The sequence below is a fragment of the Sinocyclocheilus rhinocerous genome, unplaced genomic scaffold (assembly GCF_001515625.1).
Source record: "Sinocyclocheilus rhinocerous isolate Xijiao unplaced genomic scaffold, SAMN03320098_v1.1 scaffold988, whole genome shotgun sequence".
Classification (NCBI taxonomy): Eukaryota; Metazoa; Chordata; class Actinopteri; order Cypriniformes; family Cyprinidae; genus Sinocyclocheilus; species Sinocyclocheilus rhinocerous.
Window position 1 is genome coordinate 1,708,789 of NW_015650363.1, and position 21,709 is coordinate 1,730,497.

The 21,709-nt window shown below is 36.7% G+C and overlaps 2 protein-coding genes across 4 annotated transcripts in view; one reads left to right on the forward strand and one right to left on the reverse strand.

Annotated features, from left to right (window-relative positions):
• The window catches only part of LOC107711841 (transcription cofactor vestigial-like protein 4), a 5,279-nt gene extending 2,257 nt beyond the window's left edge, over positions 1–3,022 (reverse strand). The window contains exons 1-3 of the mRNA XM_016516884.1: positions 2,857–3,022; positions 553–676; positions 212–449 (exon numbers count right to left, since the gene is read on the reverse strand). Coding sequence (XP_016372370.1) covers positions 212–449; positions 553–676; positions 2,857–2,923 — 429 coding nt within the window. The 5' untranslated portion in view covers positions 2,924–3,022. The remainder of the gene's footprint in view (positions 1–211; positions 450–552; positions 677–2,856) is intronic.
• Positions 3,023–9,816: 6,794 nt separating this feature from the next.
• Positions 9,817–21,709, forward strand: part of LOC107711887 (synapsin-1-like) — a 16,811-nt gene continuing 4,918 nt past the window's right edge. For 2 of the 3 annotated variants that reach the window (XM_016516966.1, XM_016516968.1), the window contains exons 1-13: positions 9,817–10,648; positions 11,622–11,679; positions 12,430–12,521; positions 12,814–12,970; positions 13,926–14,015; positions 15,462–15,524; positions 15,701–15,843; positions 15,971–16,045; positions 17,148–17,250; positions 17,349–17,480; positions 18,834–18,906; positions 19,439–19,489; positions 20,182–20,788. In XM_016516966.1, coding sequence (XP_016372452.1) covers positions 10,344–10,648; positions 11,622–11,679; positions 12,430–12,521; positions 12,814–12,970; positions 13,926–14,015; positions 15,462–15,524; positions 15,701–15,843; positions 15,971–16,045; positions 17,148–17,250; positions 17,349–17,480; positions 18,834–18,906; positions 19,439–19,489; positions 20,182–20,788 — 1,949 coding nt within the window. In that variant the 5' untranslated portion in view covers positions 9,817–10,343. The remainder of the gene's footprint in view (positions 10,649–11,621; positions 11,680–12,429; positions 12,522–12,813; positions 12,971–13,925; positions 14,016–15,461; positions 15,525–15,700; positions 15,844–15,970; positions 16,046–17,147; positions 17,251–17,348; positions 17,481–18,833; positions 18,907–19,438; positions 19,490–20,181; positions 20,789–21,709) is intronic. The other variant, XM_016516967.1, reaches the window with a different exon arrangement.

A 21,709-nucleotide genomic window follows, 5' to 3' on the forward strand; every position in this document is an offset into this window, starting at 1 on the left:
ATATATATATATATATATATATATACACACACACACACACATTTTTACTATTGTTTTTAAATCACTCGTTTCTTAACAATTACATTAAATGGTTAAACAAAACAAAACAAAAATACTTCTACTACTACCACTACTACTACTAATAAATACTGCATTTTAATTTAAAGCATGCCATAAGCTCAGTTGATTTAACATTAGTAGTAGTAATCACCTGTATTTGTCTGACTGTTGTGGCTTTGTTTTGGCTCTCTGTTTTCTCTGGTTCTGGGCGCGGTTTCTTGATTAGGGCCAGAGGCTCATCCATGACTGGGGTGGAGTACACTGGGCTGGGGATCAGGTGAGTGGGGCTGGCCGTTGGGCTCCATGTGGATGTTGGGCTTTCAGGAATACTGAACCCAGATGATCTGCGGGCACTGTTGGCCAGACACTTGCTAAGGGCCCTCTCTCTTCTGAAACAGAAAGTTGAAAAATAAATGAGCAAACTAACTCCTCCTCAGTCCCTCTTAATCTTCTGGGTATTGGTTCCATGTTAGATGTTGCACAGGTCGTTACCTCTCTTCAAGTGTCCGTCCTTTCTCTGAACTGTGTTTGCGCTTCATGGGATGTGCAGGGTGCATCCGCACCCTGTCGCTGGTCATGTGGCGAAATCTGTCTTCACTCCTCAGATTGGGCTGTCCTGTGAAAAGATGAACACAGCCCGGTGTGACTTCAGATATGATAAATGACATTGCTGCAGGGTGCTCACACGGTCATTGCCAGTCATCAATTCCCTTACTTGTGAAAAGGTGTGGCAAACAAGTAAACAACTGACTCTTAATCCTTGAAATTGCATCACCGCATGTGTATCTTAATTGTGGGAAAAAACGTTGTTGGGCCACCGTTAAATGTAAACTCCGTTAAGTGGCAGAGCAAGATCAACTGGCTCTGTGAGTATTACTGTAGAACTACCCAGCTGATTCACCGCTAACGGTAAATGTCATTCAAATTTGGAAAACGTACAAGCCAAAAAAAAAACCGACATCAGTGAACAAACGAGGATATCACTTGTTGTTCATACTGCTTTGAGGGGCAAAACAGGCTTTGTGGGTTAAGGCATGTGGCTCACAGCATGTTTACCCAACATAACGATAGTAACAGACTAATCCAAACTGACATAAACATCACCATTCACATGCTAATATCACAAACAGTGTCATGCAAAGGTCTTGTCATTAAAGTCACAGTTCACAATCTGCTACATGCTACAACTGATAATGGTTTTAAAGCTCATTAATAGCTCACTGACAATTTTTAGTCTCAAAATGACCAGTTATGCCGGATTTTTTATTTTTTTATAAAATGATAAACCATGAAACAACCTAAGACTGTACAAACAATAAAACACACACACACACACAATTATAAGCCTACACAGAATTTAACATAATTACAGAAATATAATATAATAAAATCACCCCACTCCCCCACCCCCGCAACTAAGTAAAAAAAAAAAACTAAGATAGTTCTTTGCACTTGCAAAAACATAGATTGTCTACATTGAAAGTATGGAAACCGTTGAGCTACTGTACACATGCAGGCCTATATGTACAACCCTGAATCTTCAGACAAATTTTAGTTTAAAAATGTTTTTAATTAAATAAATACTCAAATGATAATGCTTATTAAAAATATCCCTCTCTTTTAAATTTTTTTTGTTATTAATTTACAAAGTCTCATTTTGAACCAGGATTTGTATACCTGTCCATTGCATTGTGTTAACATTGCCCCTAATACTGGCTCTTATGAAATAAGAGATTTCACAACATCCTTTTTATTCACTCCAGAATAAGGTTAGAGATTTTGTGCAGCTGATAATGACTTACAGTAACTTCACAGTAACTTACCCACCTTCACAGTAACTTACCTCTAATGAGTCAGTGTAAGATTTTATAAGATATAAGACTTTGTAAGAATTTATAAGATTTTATATTTGAACATCTGCTACAGCACTTATTTGACTCCTAACTTGCTGAACATTTTAGGAATTCGTAAAAACAAGATCATGGACTGTGGATATCAAATCAACCACATATTAGACCAGTCAGGACCCGTGTTGATTTGATCGGTGATTAAAATCAGAGGTATTTTACTACTGCATGAATGAAGTGTAGCGTTAGGAGCTATCAGACTTCAAGCGGATAACGTTTACTAAATGCTCAAATGGCTTAGGCGATGAGGGGGCATTGTTGGCAGAAGCCTCTTTCACTTACACACACTCACAGATCTCCTAAGCAGTGGACTGTGACAAGGCAGGTTGACTCTGCATGACAGAGGATGGGGGATTGGGTGTAAACCACACCTTAAACCTTGACTGATGACTGATTTTTAGTGCCTCAGGGAGGGATATTTTTCAAGGGGAGATTAAAGACAAAAAAACAGAACCACATCCTTTTTTTTATCTCTTTCATTTGCAGTCTAAAACACATACCAAGCATGTCTTCATCTTAACTCTCCTCAACTAACCAGTAGTCGTTTCTTATTTGAATACTTTCAAATATTTATAGCTAAATTTTTGAATTGTTTACACTTATATATTTAAATAAAAATAAGCGACATGAACAAAACATGCATAACCCATTTTGAAAAATGACTAGACAGTTCACGATAATAAATTTCAGTTGTATGGTACATTTTCATGTTACATTGTGCATTAAATCTAATAATAATGATTATTATTGTTCTAAAATAAAAAATGCAGATAACATGCACACATAACGTAATTCTTAGTTTAAACTGGTATTAAAATAAACAATGCAGATAACATACACATATAATGTAACTCTTAGTTTAAACCGGTATTAAGAATGTGATAATTACCTTCTAAGATGTATACTTTGAAGCCACTGCTCATCCGGGTAATGTAGTGTAAATTAGTGACCGCCATTCCTAATCTTCAGGGTTTTCTAAGCAGTGCAATGCTCCTAAACAAGTTGAGTTGTGAGCGACAGAATGGTTCCTCACTCAGCTTTGAATTGTCACTGAGCTCAAGTGCTCTGCGCTTTCCATGATCATGCCTCTCTGGCTTCTTATTGGATGGTTGAAAGCCAGCCCCCTCCCTCTGCCTTTGTCTGCGTGAGGCGACCTACCACCACAGGTGCCTGATGGGAGGAGACAAACGAGAAGCTGTGAATTGCCTGCTGTCTATCACCCCCACCCCACCATACCATCCCCAACATGGGCAAAAAGTGACAGTTGAAATCAAATTGCAAATAAAATTAGCAAAATAAAAAAGGTATATTACATTAGTATATTACAGAGCTTTGGCATCACAAATATAAATCCAATCACGCATGAGATGTTCAAAATTAGATGTAGAAGTGTGTATTACAGGGACTGTACACATGGTTTATTTGAACTACTTTGGGAGACAAGCAGCTCAAAATAAAACAATCAGGTGGTATTGTGGATCTACCCTCTTCTCCAAGTATCAACATGCCAGGGCAGAGAGATGAATGGTTTCCTTGTTATATTATCACTGTTCTTGTGAAACACATTTCCTGGCATTACAAACTTAAAATTTGTAAAGACTACTTTTCAATACATTTACAAACAGATAGACTCCTATAAGGCCAACTGTACACAAATATGAACTTTAAACAGAAGTATTAGCTTTTGAATAATATAATATAATATAATATAATATAATATAATATTAACAGGATGCAATTAAATGTTATTAAAAAGTCAATAATTTTATACTACTGTTCAAAGGATTGGGGTTGGTACAATTTTTTAATGTTATTGAAAGAAGTCTCTATAATGCTCACCAATGCTGCATTTATTTGATCAAATATAGAGTAAAATCGTGAAATATTATTACAATGTAAAATAAATGCTTTCTACTATTTTTCAAAATCTAATTTATTGCTGTGATGTCAAAGCTGGAATAGAAAGCCATTAGTCTTCAGTGTCACATGATCCTTCAGAAATCATTTTAATATGCTGATTTGCTGCACAAGAAATATTTCTTATTATTATCAATGTTGAAAACAGTTATGCTGCTTAATATTTTTTGGAAACCGATCATTTGTTTCAGGATTTTGAAGGATCCTTTCAGGATTCTTTGAATGGTAGTCTACATTTGGATATGGGATTCTAATCTGGGAAAATAAACAGAACATTTTAGGATTTTGAAAATGTTTTAAATGGTACATCTCAAGAGAATAACAAATATTAAAATTAACCAATAAAATCAAAATGACAAATTTGTGACATTGACCTGGTGAACTTTTTCCCACTGAAGCTCAACACGGTCTTTGGATCATCTCAAATCATACCGGAGAACAGTTTATGGAGTTCATGCAACTTAAGTACTTCTGTCATTACAGCAAAAACAAACCAAATATTAAGACACTTTGAAATATTTTTCAGATCATTTCTTTTTGAATTAAACTTTTCACTCAAACTATTATGATAGTAAAATGATTTGTAATGAAGTATTATAAAATACTAAATTGGTTCAATAGATTTTTGAACCTAACTGTAAATCATTTTGGAACTTCACTATCCCACTTTTCCTTCCCTGGTTCCACAAACAAGTCTTGCTCTGTCTTTTGTTTCCTCTCTAGGAGTCAGCACCTGTCGACAGCCCCTCCCCTGCCTTAATCTAAAATCTCACCCGACTGCATTTTTCAGAGTGTTTAGCCCACCTGAGCTGCAGTCATTCCACCATCTTGCCCATACATGCAGTTATGTTGTCAGTTCCCAACCTTTATGCATTGGGCCTTTTCTTTCCACAGATTTGTTTCTCCTATTTCTGTTTTGGCAGAAAGACAAAGACTTCAGAGTGCTGAAGAGAGCTTTGTACAGCGTGTTCCTGCCTGAGCATGCTAAAGCCACAAATGCTTCCATACATGACTGAAACACACTCCCTCTGGACACACAGTTAACCCCGTTTGCATTACATGGAAGCCATCATATGTGTTACAAGTGAGTGCTGCTTCTCTACATAAGGATAACCTTTAAACATAACCGTTTCTTTAATAAAAGAGGTAATACAGTTACACTTAATACAGGTGATTTATTTACAGAAAAAAACCCCATTTGAACAGTGCAAGCACTTTCTCAAAACTCATGCGCCGTTTATTTTGCAACATTCTCTGTGACTGTACTGTGATTGATTGCCTCTCACTGTACCTGCGAATTAACACTGTAATAATCAACTACTGTAAATATTTACTGTACTTACTCCTTATCATTATTGGATTGTCATCTATTTCATAGAAGCATTTCCCAGGATGCCACACACAGTGCAGATGCGTCTCTAGTGAGAAAAGTTTCTCACAATGATTCAAGCGCTGAAACTTCCAGTTTGGTTAAACAGGACCTCGTTGAGCTGCTTATAGAAGGTTATGTATATCTTTGAACATATAGTGACAGGCCAAGATTAGACCTTTGACTATATTTGTGCTGACTGAATGAAGTGTAGAGCTTTGCACTGCGAAGCAATTGCGCCGTTGCTTGGAGGCGCGTGATGTGGGAAGCGGCGCCCTCTTGCGGTAGAAATCAGGAATAGCAAACATTCTTGCAGTTCATCCTGTCTGATGCAGAAATATACACGATAATATTTCAGTTTTGGTTTCTATGCTTCTTTGGAAATACTAAAGAGTGTGTTTAGCGTAGAGAAGAAGAAATGCCCGCAGAACAGGTAGAGCACCTAACGTTTTTTTGGCTTGAGATTGGTGTTGTTTGAGTCGTGCTGAGTAAAAAAACTGTGGCCTGAAGCAAGTACTGTTTTAGGTGAAGACACAATGCAATGTGACTATTCGTACCAGCTGCAAAGATACTACAATTCATCCAACAATGTTTATTTGACTAAAGTAAAAATCTATAGCATATCCACAACAATGCTACAATATCATTATTTTAGGATGTATTTATTTGCATGGTTCTGATAATGACCAGCATTTTTTTCAGTTTATAAAAAATGTAGCATGATTTCACACTTCCATCATGTATTTTTGGCATAGTAGTCAAATTAATATCATTATAATTTTTTTCATTATGAAGGGATTCAATATTGTTTATTTAATTGGATACTTATTTTACTCAACATAGTTCATTTCATATATAGTTAATTTTTACTATCATCATTTAGGTTATTTTTATTAATATATTTGCGTAAACCTACACAGCCTTTGCAGAATAAGCATTATTTTAACAAATAGTCAAATATTTGCAGCTTGATGGCTGTTTTCCATACGTATGCGTATAGGTGTTAATGGTGTCTGTTGTTTTGAATGGCACCGACTGTCTGAACCATTCACATTTTTGTTTATGAATACTTTTGCTCATCCACTAATGGAACAGCTTTGTGAAGGCGGGTATAAGCTCCCTTTGTTAATGTAATGGCTAAGAATTAGGGTCAACACCAGAAGTGGCAATTCACTTCAATTCACGTCATACATACTGTGCACTGTATGGAGAGACTTGAGCAACTGGTTCCTGCTGGAAGTGAAAGAAACTTACACTGATATATAGTATGCCTTGATGTATTAAAAGGAAATTGAGGTCTATCATATTCCCAAACAGAAAATGAGTATTAAACATTTCATTGTTTTTTTTTTAACTTTGCTTTTCCCTCTAATAATTATTTTTTAATTTTCATTAGGCCATTAATTAAAATAATAATAATAATAATTTTTTCCCCCCCTCTCTTTGCAGATGTGGAGCTTGATCAGAAGGGAAGGGGGAAAGACCTAGGAATTATAGACTGCAGTCCCACTGTAAAGCTCTGGTGTAAAGTAGCTCTCCTAAAGTCACATCTCAGATTGCATTGTGTGCCTGAAGCTGTCTGCTGCTGCCCACGCCTCCATTTTATCCTAATGTGGGTGTAACTGATTCACCACTCAAGTAAAGCATGTGAGCAATGATTTGTTTATTGATAAGGTCTGTCTGTCTATGCAAGGTCCTATTTCATTATCAAACAGAAATGGCCATAGCAATTATGCTTAAGAACCTGGACAAGTGACAAAAGCAATGAATATGAAATGGTTGAAAATGAAGATGTACATATCTTTTAGAGTCATACGAACACAAAGGCCATGAATGTGTTGTTAATGTATTGTGTTGCATTGGGTGGAGCCTGTAAACATTAGGTTCCTCCATTTGAATCTCAGTCAGGCCATTTCCTGATAAATTACCTCACAGGGGACATGGAGGGCTACTTGTCACACAGATTTATTTCAGTACCTTTTGAGTCAAATGGCCAATTATTTACACAAATTATTGTCTTTACTAGAAGTGATTTTGCATATTGATTTCAAATGCTTAATTCAAAGCATCTTCTCCGAAAATTAAGTCACATTTCATTTGATTTCATAATAGCTCTTGGGTAAATAGCTGAATACAATACAAACACACTGACATACAAGAGTCAAGTATATAATGAAGATACATTTGATTTGAAGGCTTGAACTGTTTGCTCAGGACAAGGATATTTTTCATAAATGTCAGCTTACTCACTTTGTCACATGTTGTAATTTCATTATAAGTTGTAAAAAAAAATTATTTCATTATTGTATATTAGAGTAATGTTGTTTTGTTAAATGTTTAGTTCATAACTGTTACTGAAACAGGAAGTATCAACAGATCTTTTCTCACATATTATGACGTACAAGTGTAGCAGATAATCAAAAAAGGAAATAAAATGTAGAATAACAACTGTTTTCTCAAGGGAAAGGGACCCTTGTAAAACAACTCCCAGTGAATCCACTAACAAGGGAAGGAGGATGTGGTGCAGAATAATTGAGTTTTATATCACTGCAGAGTGTGAGCTCATTTTTGTGTGTTTCAGCGCTACTGTAATAAAACCAAGAAACTATAGCCTGAGAAAAGCAACAATAAAAAAAATCTGTACACCATGCACATAGCAAATACAGCCAGCATAACAAGCTGCAACAACATTAAAATGGTAATTGGATATGATGTACACTACTTGAAAAGTTTGGGGTCAGTACGATTTTTATTTTTGAAAGAAATGCATACTTTTATTCAGAAAGGATGCATTAAATAGATAAAAAGTGATCATTGTTACAAAAGAGTTCTATTTCAAATAAATGCTGCTCTTTTAAACTTTCTGTTCATCAAAGAATCATTTTTTCCCACAAAAAACATAAGCATAAAAGACTTCTTTCAAAAACGTAAAAAAATTTAACCAACCCCAAACGTTTGAAAGGTAGTATATGTGTAAAATATAAAAATGTTATAATATTATAATGTTGAAACAGGAAGTATCAACAGATCTTTTCTCACATATTATGACGTACAAGTGTAGCAGATAATCAAAAAAGGAAATAAAATGTATGGCTGGGACTTGGTTCTATGAATCAGACTGGATGGAGACAAATCTGAATGCCAACTTGCAGTCAATTGTAAGAAAGGGGCGGGGTTTAAGTGGACTAAATGATTGGAGAAATCTAGCATACATCACCAGAAAGAGGTCTGTCCTTTCACCAGGAAGATTAAGTTTATGTTATGGCATTTATGTTATGACATGACATTTTAATAAGATCTATTATATGCATTTTTCAAAAAAGTACATTTTAATTTTATGCTGACTTTAAGGTATGTGACTATACAGAAAAGGGGTATATGTCAAGCATCACCTGACCAAACTGGAAAAAAGGTCCCATCGCATTCGCTTGCCTGAGAAAGTGTTAAAAGTATGAACTGATGCCAGTATTTTTGGACTTTTAATGTAATCAGCTATTTTTATTGTTGGCCTTTTATCACATTTTAATATCCGAATGTTAGAAATAAAAATTAAAATAAAAACTTTTAGATATAATTCTGCATATGTGATGGACATCAGTTATGATGATCAACTTTGGTTTCTCCATTGAAGGCATCTTGAGTAAAACGTCTCCATATTTAACAAAGCGCATACAAAAGACCTGAACTGGAAGCGATGTGACCTGTTTTTTAAGAATACAGAAGTTTAATAAAGCACATAACCCCCATTGACATTTTAAGAGGATTTTTCACTGGAGCAAAAAGTGTGACGACTAGCCCCGGTCTTTCCTATTAACAGCAACATCAAGAACATATAGATTCCCTGTCCAGGGTGCTGAAAACACAGACAGGAAGGAGTATTTCCACAGTCACTGTCCAGAGTCTTGAAAACCCATCCTCGCTTTTCATAGATGTTGTATTTCAACACATTATATTCGATTCCCAATTGTGCCTCAAAATAAATTTCAAGGTGCATAAAGTGCCCTTTAATAATAATAATAATAAAACAATAATTTCTAACACTGCTCCAACATCACCTATTATTATTATTATTATTTCTAATATATATTTAAGACAAACACCCTCATAATTAATCGTCAATTATCTGAGGCTTTTCTTCAAAACCCCTTACAGCATCCCTATAATGTACAAGGACAGTCCCGAGGGAACAACCTGGGTTTAGGTGTGTTGCTCAAGGGCACCATGGTGACAGTTCAAGGATTGCAACCTGCAGAGTCTGAACCTACAACCTTTTAGTTACAAGCTCTTTAATCACTAGGCAGCACCACCCACTGTCAGTGATGTTCAATCGATGTCTTTTGCTTCCTTAAAATGAACACAAGCACATGCCAAATTCGTCTCTCCTCCCCATTCATCACTGTACGCATCTAAACAACCACATCTGTCCCGTGCGTACAGAACGTGCGCAACGGGGAAAACTCATGATGGGTCAGAAAAAATGACGAGGGAAAACACTGAGCGGATTACTAGGATTGGATGGCACGAGTGATGCAATCCCTGCATCCTCCGAAGCCCCAACCGGATCGCAGAGAATCTGGCCGGAGATTTAGACTCACCGAGTTTCATTTATGACAATTACTACCCTAACCGAGCAAGCACACTTTTAACAAGTGCCTCTTCGCTAGGATTCTTTTTCTCCACGCCCGTGGAATAGACTCTAAACATCATCAACATCAATGGAAGGAGCATGAAATCCTAATGCCAATCGTTGAACGAGCTTCTCAGTGATGTAAGTCAATCAGTCACACTTAGGCTATTACGAGCATTTATTTACGCATATTTAATCGTGATTTTAATAAAGCGTTGATTTGGTTTCTTTCATTTGTTGCGGTGCAGCTTTGCATTGCAGCTTTTGCATACGACCTTTGCTTTGAGGTGCACCCTGGAGAATTGCGTATCACTCATTTTCGCGTCTCGTTTTAAACTGAAACGCTCGGTTGCATCCTATATATCAAATACTTGATCGGTTTTCCATTCGTCTTGGATTTTTTGTTTTGCCGTGCAGAATCTACAGGGGATAATTTACAGTCGCATCCCTTCTCATCTTCACCATGAATTACCTGCGACGTCGACTATCGGACAGTAATTTCATGTCCAACTTGCCCAATGGCATGAGCGATGTACAGCGGCCCGATCCGCCGCAGCAGAGCCCAGCCCCGGTGCTTTCGCCGGGCTCTCAAGAGAGGCGTCAACCCCCCAGCCAGTCTACCGGCGCCGGCTTTTTTTCCTCCATTTCCAACGCCGTCAAACAGACCACCGCCGCCGCTGCCGCTACCTTTAACGAGGCCACCGAGAGAGGAATCGGCTCGAGCAATGCCAAGATCCTCCTGGTCCTTGATGACCAGCAGACAGACTGGTAAGACGCATGATCCAATGCATTTTGAATATATAACTTGGAGTTTATGAACAGATTATTCAAGTGTTTGTTTCACGTTTCAGGCTCGCACCTGACTTGTAGCTCGTGCTAATACAGGCCAAAAGGAGTCACTATCCAAATGTCGTGACTCATTAATCTATGGGCCTTTCTGGCACGCGCTCCCGTGTAGTTGTGGGTGTGCCCGCGCGTGTGTTTGTGCGCATTTCACTATGCAGTCTGGGCCAGTTAATGGAGAAGCAGTGAGACCCTATGGCCAAGTATATTACATTAGCTTTTGAGTCCAGATTAAAAGGTCCTGCGTTGCTGGGTTTAAGAGTAGACTGGTTATAGTGTTAACACAAAGTCTTTGAAAATGACAAGGTAATGAGGCACTTTTGGAGTTTTCCCAGGTGAAACTCTCTGGAGAACTTATAGGAACTATTTTCAGGATGGATCAAAATGTCCTATTGTGTACTCAAGGAATTATATGTATTTGAGAATATATTTAAAGAGCACATGAGGGCTAGTGACATTTCCTGGAATATTGAAATCAAAACAACACCAAAAAGTTAATTTCATATGCATTCAGATACTTTTTAGCGGAGGCAACATTCCATCCATCCATCAACTTATTTTATTTTGTGACTGAAAAAATATGACTTTGCATTCTGAGATGAAATTGTATGTCTCTGTGTAAAAGCAAATGATTTTAGGTTTTTTTCCAAGTATAACAGTAGCATATATATATATTTATATATTATTATGAAGTTTGCTGCACAAAAACACAGTTCCAGACATTGAAACAAAACTCCTCAGCCTCCCTTACACAAAGAATGCTTGATGAATATTTTAAATACATGACTTTCACACCATTTCACAGTTGCATAATCTAGTTTGGACACATTTTAAGTGTTTTTGTTAACTATGACTCACGAGTGCAAAAATGTTTTCTTTTTTATCTTTCTTTCTTCAGGGCAAAGGTGTTTAAAGGCAAAAAGGTTCATGGTGAATTTGACATTAAAGTAGAACAGGTGAGATTTTTTTATATTCTTCCAAACAACTCAACAGTGTGAATTAGATGTTAGATTTACCAAAACACATCAACTGGCTAGAGATTATTGTTATCACTTGTTATTGTTATATTGCAATTGCAATATTGAGCCTTTGTCATTTCTCCTGTGGCATTTGTTTGTGTTTTGAAAAGGGATGGGGCAATATATCAAAGCTGTCTCTAGTAATGAAATGCAAGATCTAATCGATTATAGACGAGGATAAAAAAAATATATTAATCTGTTATGTGAATGAATAATATCATTTAAAATAATTAGTCATGGACGAGACAGATTTGGTAGCAGCTTTACAATAATCCAGAAGTAATTTTGACTATAAGAAACATTTTGTTATTGAACAACTGCTTGAATTTATGTTTGGTTGGAGTTTTATATGTAATACTATTCATTAGTACACAATAATCTAGGGATTTAGGCAAGACTCTGGCAACACTCTGGAATACCAGACACAGGGATTCAAAACGCCTTTTGACAATTCCGCATTTGTGTTTTGAATTTTTTTAATAACAGTGTCAGACAAAAACCCTGTCTTAAAAGGAAATATGGATGGTATGCTTTAAAAAGCCATTTCTGTAGTTTTAACATAACCATACTGGCAACCCATCACAGGCCTCAGGTGCTGTTTTAGTATAAATGCTTTGACAGCATCACTTTACTGATCACATGCATTGATCCTTTCATTCCATCTGGTGATTTTCATTGATTTTCAAGGCTGAATTCTCTGAGGTTAATCTGGTGGCTCAAGCAACAGGAAGCTACAGTGTGGATATTGAGGCCATCCGCAATGGCAACAAAATCACAAAGTAGGTTTCACATCTTTCAGAATGTTTTTTTCTGAACTATTGCAAAGATAAAGCATTTAATTCAGTGTTTACTTTGTTGATTAATTCTGCAAACAATTATACAAATATGAAAAATGTATGAGAATAATTAATGCAATTAATGTATGTAATATTTAGAGCATCATTCAAGATGATTAATCAAAGAAAATAAATGTACTGTTTATACTACTGTATATCTGTACTGTGTAAATAGATAGATTTGCTTTAATTATAATTACTCATAATAATTACCAACATTTCTCTGGTCATTTAGGTGTTTCAAGCCAGATTTTGTGCTGGTGCGACAGCATGCTTTTAGCATGGCCAAGAATGGCGACCACAGGAACATTGTGATTGGACTTCAGTATGCTGGTCTGCCCAGTGTCAATTCCCTTCACTCTGTCTACAACTTCTGTGACAAACCATGGGTGGTGAGCACTGCATACATCAGTCCATATTAGCCAATTAGGGATGTTCTTAGGGTGTCCAAAATGGGATTAGTAATGCACTTTAAACATATTTCCATTATTTAAAAAAAATACACATTTTCGTATTCCCACAGTAAAGGAAAGTAGTGTTTTCCAGGCTCAGAAAATCATGGAAATGAATCAAATTGGTAACACTTTACATAAAGCCTTTATGTATTAATAATATACACTGTAGTAATGCATTATGACTTTTCATAAATAATTGTATCCAAAGTTAAAATGCATTATAATAGTTGAAGGTTTGTCTGTCTTTTGTTTTAATGCATTATACTTTCTAAAGGTGTAACAATGAATAGATGTGTATTTTGATGTATTATAATTGTAGTTACAATTATTCAATTTAGAAGCTCTAATTCAGGCTTTATGTTGCTCTTGTATAGAGAGAAATATATAAATCAAATAATTGACTTAAGTGAATAGTTTTTTTTGTCAATTCTTTTCAATGAATTAGGTCAAGCTGCTCCACAAATCAGACTAAATAAATAATTTCCCAAATGGTCTGAATCAAAATGATTTTTAACGATCTATCAAAATGATTTTTTTTTATCAACTGAAAAGGTCATGAAAAAAAAAATATTTGTCGAAAAGTCAAAAATAAAAAAATAAAAAATGTAGGCGGAATGTTTTTCCTCCTTTTTCAGTGTGTTCAAAGTTCTATTACTCAATACCAGTTTAAGAACAAACCTCAGAGTGTCACCTTTCAAAAGAGACCAAAAGCAAGCATATACTCCAAATGGTTCAAGAACAGCATGCAATTTACTTTGGGTATGCCTTTTTAGGCGTTTAAGGCAAATTTTACAGGAATTCTAAGGGGTTAACTATTGCTGCATAATAGTTGTCTCTATGTTTCTATGTTTATGTATGTATGTCTGTGTGTGGGTCGCCATGCATCTATCAGTTTGGTCAGTTGTCCAGATTGTACAAGCAGTTGGGTCCAGAGGAGTTCCCACTGATCGACCAGGTTTATTACCCCAACCACAAGGAGATGGTGAGTGTTTAACCATCTGTCCCTGTCCCTCTCCTGGCCCTCCTCACCAGTAAACCCTGAGCTATAGGGCTCTAGACGGTCCCACTGGACCCCACACAAAGCTCCCATCTGTGGCAGGGACAGCAGTGCCTGGATGCAGTAAACAGTAAAATATAAAAGACTCATGCATATTCAGTGCCCCAGTTCAGCATTGCTCCACTCAACTTAGCATAGTTATAGCCCTGTCTAGACTAGAAATTTCATAAACTCCAGACTAGTGTAATTGTGTGGTACATCACAGTTCTTATAGACATAGTTCAGGTTTTAATAGGAGGTGGAGGCTTGCCGCAGTGCCACCACCACCTCCTATTCCTCCACTGCAGGCATCTTCACACATAAATGATCCCAGACACACTCTTTGCCAGAATGTTTTTCTCTCTCACTGGCCTTTTTCTAAGATAAAGGACAGCAGACTCAGACGTAATTCAGTGGGCTCATTTTGTCCCTGAGCAGAAAGATTTTGCTCTCACATTTCAATTACTGCAGCAAGCATTATGAATAAGATGCCTATCAAGCACCACCGAGACTGCAAATACAACATGCTCTCCTATTAATAACCAATTCAAAGTAAAGCAACTTGTTGTTGGTGTCATTTTCTATTTAATAATTTATTCGGATAAGAAAAATATCATGCTAATATTGTGTATTAATATCTGCAATAAAACATGGCTGAGTAATGGCATGTACAGTATATAATTCTTTATTTATACACACACACACACACACATTCTTGCATATGTGGTTTACGGGGACTTTCCATTGGCGTAATGGTTTTTATACTGTACAAACTGTATTTTCTATTGCCCTACACCTAAACCTACCCCTCACAGAAAACTACTGGCAATTTTTTAATTTCATAAAACACTGTTTAGTATGTTTTTTAAGCCTTTTGTTTTATGGGGACACAGGAAGTGTCCTCATAAACCATATATACCAGAACACACACACACACACACACATGCTACTGTCAAACATTTTTAATGTTTTTGAAGGAAGTTTCTTATGCTTATACATTTATTTGATAAAAATACAGTAAAATGTATTGCAATTTGAAGTAACTGTTTTCTATTTTAATATATTTTAAAATGTAATTTATTCTTGTGCTGAATTTTCAGCAGCCATTACTCCAGTCTTTAGTGTCACATGATTTTTCAGAAATCATTCTAATATGCTGAGAAACATTTCTTATTATTATGAATCTTATGAAAACAGTTGTGTGGCTTAATATTTTTGTGGAAACTGTGAAAGCTTTTTTTCAGGATTCTTTGATGAATAGAAGGATCAAAAGAACAGCATTTATTTGAAATAGAAATGTAACATTATAAGTGTTATATTAATAATATTATATTATAATATGTTATATTATTGTTCTTTAAACAAATCTTCATATATCTCTCTTGTCTTCAGATCACTACACCTGGCTTTCCTGTGGTTGTGAAGATGGGTCATGCTCACTCTGGCATGGGAAAGGTATGACTGAAACCCTTTCTTAGACATTCCTGTCGATTGCTGGTTTTTTAAATATATGATAAAAATGTCATTCATTAAACTAATTAGAAATCCCAAACTATATATATTATTTTATGACTTGTATTGGTCTTTTTGTGATTACAGCTGTATCAGTGCAATTCAAATTCTCTGTACAGGTCAAAGTGGACAATCAATATGATTTCCAAGACATTGCTAGTGTTGTAGCTTTGACAAAGACGTATGCCACATCTGAGCCTTTTATTGACGCCAAGTATGACATCCGAATCCAGAAAATCGGTGACAATTACAAGGCCTACATGTAAGAGTCTAAAACCATAGCAGTGTTTTCATGTCAATACGACATGGATGGAATCTGTGCCTTTAACAATATCACTGGAACTGATTGTAAAACACTGTGCCATACCTGCTGTTGTGTTACTGGACAGGAGGACATCTATATCTGGCAACTGGAAGACCAACACAGGATCAGCCATGCTAGAGCAGGTGGCCATGTCTGACAGGTACACACATCTTACAGGATGTTCCTTCTACCATGACACAAGGCATATTATACAGTTCCTATAACATGACATTAGATAACCTTATTATATGTTTGCTCATCTAAAAATGACATATTTTGCATAATTTAGCATGTTATGTTTAATGCATATCATATATGCTAATAGGTTTTTTCCAAAACCTTGTGAGCCGCCTCAGTAGACAGCACTATCGGACATTACATGACACTCTTCCTCATAAAATACCTAATTTAAGACTAATTCTTAAACAGCATCACATTTTTTATTCAAGACGGTGGATGAAGTGAGAGAAATGTTGAATATAATAATAATAATATACTTATTTATTAAGTCATTAGTAATTCATTCAGAAAATTGCTGAAAATTGCATTGCTTTTTTGGAAATTGCGGTGCATTTCACATGATTTGCTGCCTAAGTAAAGTATGTCAAATCAGCCACTTAATGACGTTCAATTTTAGTTAGGATGCAGAGGGCAGCAAGGCAGCTCAATAGGTTTGGGAACAATTGTATTATCATTAGGGCTAAGATGTGGGGAAAAATTGTGATTGTGGTTTAAAATGCAAAAATTAAAAAGCTCCTTGTTTGCTCCTTGCTACGTAATTTGGTCAAAACAGTTGTGATTGTATATACAGTGGGTACGGAAAGTATTCAGACCCCCTTAACTTTTTCACTCTTTGTTATATTGCAGCCATTTGCTAAATTTATTAAATATGACTTAATTACATATATTTAATTAAGCCATATTGCTATTTTGGTTTTATTTCAATAAATTGTGCAGCCCTAATAATCTTAGTGATGTAAAAGTCATATACATATAAAAAACTTTTTTATTGATGATGGAATTGTTTTTCAGGAAAAGCCTACACTGAACAAGTAACATATTTTTCTTGAAATTGATTTATTTTTAAACGAGTTTAGTTTGCTAGAGGATTTTCAATCAAAACCTTTGGCTTGAAGATACCAAGCCAAATATTAATGTTTTTCACTGCAGTAATCCTGATTCCCTTGTTTACTCTGGGCAACAGTGTGGGTGGATTCTTTTATTGGACTGCATAAGGTCATCATTTGTGATTTTCCCTGCAGGTATCGTATGTGGGTGGACGTATGCTCTGAGGTTTTCGGAGGTCTTGATATATGCGCTGTAGAGGCATTGCATGGTAAAGATGGTCGAGATTACATCATAGAGGTAACAACATCTGCAAAAAGAGTCAGCTTTCAAAATAACTATAATAATAATAATATCCTTAATGCCCTGGGCAAACGCTCTGTGTGTGTGTCTATTAGGTGGTGGGCTGCTCAATGCCTCTCATAGGAGATCAGCAGGATGAGGACCGGGCTCTGATAGCTGATCTTGTTGTGGCTAAAATAAACCAGACCGTGCCACGCACTTCAGCTCCCACTCCAGTCCGTTCTCAGGTTAACACATTCGCTTTAAAACATCCTCATATATTCTCAACCCAGGCTCAGTGGAAAACGTGCCTGTGGTGACATTCCTGCAAAATTATATTATGTTACTTGTATGCTTCGTGTCACAAGTGAAATGTGAGTGCCTCTAAAAGCATGTTCAGCTTTATCTGCAACAGGTGAACATACATCTGGCAATGTTTTATTATGGTGTTGTTGTACGTAATGCAGCATTTTGGAAATGAAATGTCAGATGAGGGGTGCGCTATCGCATTTGAAAATAACAAAACAAACATGAGCTAAAAAAAATGCATTTGCTGAAACAACCATGCAATTTTAGCTTGCTTCTAGAAGTCTTTTAGCTCTTTTATGGTAACTCGTATGTCACGGGACTTGTGCCTGAGCGCTCTGCATTGCAAGTGCAATGCTATACCAGGTGAGCTGCTGAGCAATTTTACTATGTCAGAAAAGCCATACACGTGGAGCTGGTTATGTGATGCAAATGTCAAAATGTATTCGTTTACAAATCATGTTCTACAGCAAAAGGCTTTTTCTGCAAGGAACAGCACAAAAATAAGTATTTATGAATCAATAATCTGCCCCTGTAATCATTATTTGTATGAAAAGGAATAAAAGTTGTATATTCTCATGTGAGATGTTAAAAAATATTTGCTCTGTGCAAATTTGAATGGGCTGTTCAGTTTGAGCTAGCCTGTTGGCCACTCAAAATATTGCTACTGCTAACTGCTTGATAGCATATATGACCTAAAAACATGCATATAAAAACTGTAATTTCTGCTTATGCAACATTAAGCAGTGCAATACTGCTGAATAATACAGTAAAATGGTATAGTTTCCTCCCACCAGTCAGTATTTATTGTCAATTTGTTCAGCAGAAATATGCAAAACTTGTAGTCACAGCATGAGTCTGAGATCCTTTTTGATTGCAGTGCATAGATTGATATTCTCCATTATTCCCAAAGCTGTGATTGTAATGATTCATAGCCACACAGATGGGAGAGAATGAGAGTGAGAAATGCCTTTAATGCATAAGTTAAGGACATCATTTCTCATCACCTCTGCATCAAATCGCTTGGTTTAATTCCCTCCACATTTGTGCTAAACTGATTGCCTGAAGATTAATGACTGCACTTTTGTTGGCCTCAGCTATTTATTTATGTTTCTATAGTGATGATAAGCAATTTTTGAGATTACAGCTGTTTGGAAGTTTTTTAATGAAAGTGACTAAAGGCGTTTCTAAAAATACTAAAGCTTGCACTGAAATTTGTGTGTGCCAGCATTCTGTTTCTCTGTGTGGTTTGGTTTCTGATATACTCACCTTTTTATGTTTGTTGTGTATTTTAGGGCCCAGCTGTTTCACCTCAACCCATCTCTCAGTCTAGTGTCCCCCAGGCGCAACAGCGCCCTCCTCCACAGGGTAAGGGATTACACTGAAATAATGAAGCCAACCTTTTAGGCAGTGGGTTCAATAATGAAAATTCATTCATCATTTACTCACCTTCACATTCTGCATGACTTTCTAGCTTGTTGAACACATAATGAGATATTCTGAAGCACACATAATAAGATATTCTGAACAGTGCTTAAGCTGCAGTTTTACATACTATGAAAGTAAACTTGTGATTTTTACTGCCAAACTCCAAAATGGTCATTTTGTACCATAAAAGTGCACCATGAAAATAGTACATACAAAGACATCTTATGAAACCATACAATAGTTTTACAGGGGAATAAGTTAAAATATATGTCATTATTACTCATAATCTTCCACCCCATAGTTTTCAAATATGCTATATGACGACACATTGCAACAGGTTTGACACAGTTGATGCCGTATATTATATGGGGAACATTTTTAGCGAATAAAGTCTTAAGTTTTGATCTGTTCATCACACAAGTCTTGAAATATAGCTTCTGAATAGCTTAATGTACTTTTTGAAATTATTTAGGGCCTGTTCAACTGACGTCATCAGAGAAGGAATGCCATTCCAGAGGTGAAGGTAATTTTACAAGACTAGTAATGTGCTCTAACGAAGTAAATAGTTTTTTTTTGTTCATTTTCATTGCATGCAGACTTCAGTCAATCCTTTGTATTACATGCCAACACCAAAAGACATAGGCTGCTCAATATCCATTTTCACTGCCGATTATAGATTCTGCCTCTGTTATTCATTATTGCTTAGAAAGATACTCTGTTTGTGAGTTCCACAAAGTCATAGTTTTACAGCAACATCTCTGGGCATGACCAAAAGCGTAAATCTTATTGGTTGGCCAATGTTCTTTGTGGTGCGATGTAAAAGAGATTAGAATACTTCTCTGTAAAAAACAACAACAACTAAATTCTCATCGACAGCATGCAAGTGTTCATGTTGGTCTGAACTGATGTGTTAGCAGCTGTTGATTCAAATGAAAATGTTTTATCGCACCAAATTTCATGACAAGCTTCCTTGGTGTGAATGGCCTTTATGATAAAAATAACAAATTACTTTCACTGTATGCAAAACTGAGACTTTAGACATTCAAAGAAAGGTTTACAGGTTTGGAACGACATGAGGGTGAATAAATTAAGACAGATATTTCTAAATACCAATAGATCTATCGTTAACTGTATAAAATGGTTAATAGTTTGTGTTTAATATTTTGTGCTTATATTACAACCTGTTTACACAGTAAAAATGAGCTCTGTTTTTAGGAGGTCCACAACAAGTAGCTGCTAACACTACTGCTGCCCGTCAAGGAGCCCCACCACAGCAGCGTCCGTCTCCCCAGGGCCAGCCCCCTGCCCAAACCCAGTCTGTGACCAGTCCTAATGCTCAGAACCCCCCTGCCCAACAAACCCGGCCCAATCAACCCCCACAGCGACAGGCCAGTCAAGGGGCCGCAGGTCAGCAGAGGCCCGCTACGGCACAGGGTCCCGTCCGTGGCCCGGGTGGCTCTCCTCAGTCACCGAGGCCCCAGCAAGGTGGTCCCCAACAGCAGCCACAGAGGCCTCAAACTGGCGGCCAGGGTCCCAAACCAGCTGGTCAGCCTCAGCAGAGGCCTCAGCAGCCAAGACAAGGCCAGCCAACCAGGCAGCCCACCCAGGGTGGACCACAGCCAACCCAGGACGCCCCTCAACCAGCCCTGCAAACGCAGAGCAGTCCTCGCCCTCCTACCACTCAGCAACCACGGCCTACTGCACAGAGCCAGGGAGGTCTAGGAGGCCCAGGAGGTGCACGACCTCCCTTGCAACAGAAACCCACACCTCCACAGAAACCAAGTCCTGATCACCCAGCTCTGAGTGGATCGCCACAGCTTAAGTAAGATGTTTTTTGTCCTCTGTCATATTTGCTTGAAAATTGTAAGTGCAGTTGACTGGATGTGAAGGTTTTTATGATTCATAAGCATCTGGACATGTTTTTCCATTTATTGATGAAATTTCATCACCCACGCAAATGACTACACTAGATAGATGGTGGCCATTCTCCTCTGCTACATTGTAAAATTCTCAAATCGCATGACAAGTTGATGGCACTGATTGACAGTGACTGTGTGAATTAGGGTAAACCTATCAGGGTAAATGTTGTATAGGGTTGGTTATAAATACAGACCTCCCGATTTGATTTTGATTCACAAGCTCTGAATTTAATTCTATTCTATTCTCAAATAATGTGGGTATAATTTGTGTGGGTCTATTTTCTAACACTGTCATTCAAAGGTTTTGGGTCAGTTTTTAACAAGGATTTTGTAATGTTTTGTTTTAAAATGCTGATTTGATGCTCAAGAAACATTTTATTATTATTATCAATGTTAGGGCTGCACGATTAATCAAATTTGTAATCGCGATTACAATTACGGATGCCACAATCACGTAATCGTTCAAAGTGGCAATTAATCGTTCAAAGTCCACTTATGTTATTCTGTGTGCTTAAGATGTGTTTTTTTCCTTCTACAGGTTATCTTGAGGGTTTTTCCATTGTTTTAATTTAAGTTTTAGTATAACATTATAATACCATGCATATTTTTACTTTTTTTATTTAAAGAAGAAACCAATCCAATGTATAGTTTACATTTGAGGCTTAATACTATAGAAAATCAATAAAAGTTTTTCATTTAGTGTTTTCAGCTTGTTTATTTTCATCTAAAAATATGGCATGCAGTTGCTTCAAACAATGATATAAACATCATTCAATGTAAATTGTGATAATCGTAATTAATAATCGCAATTACAATTTCAAGGG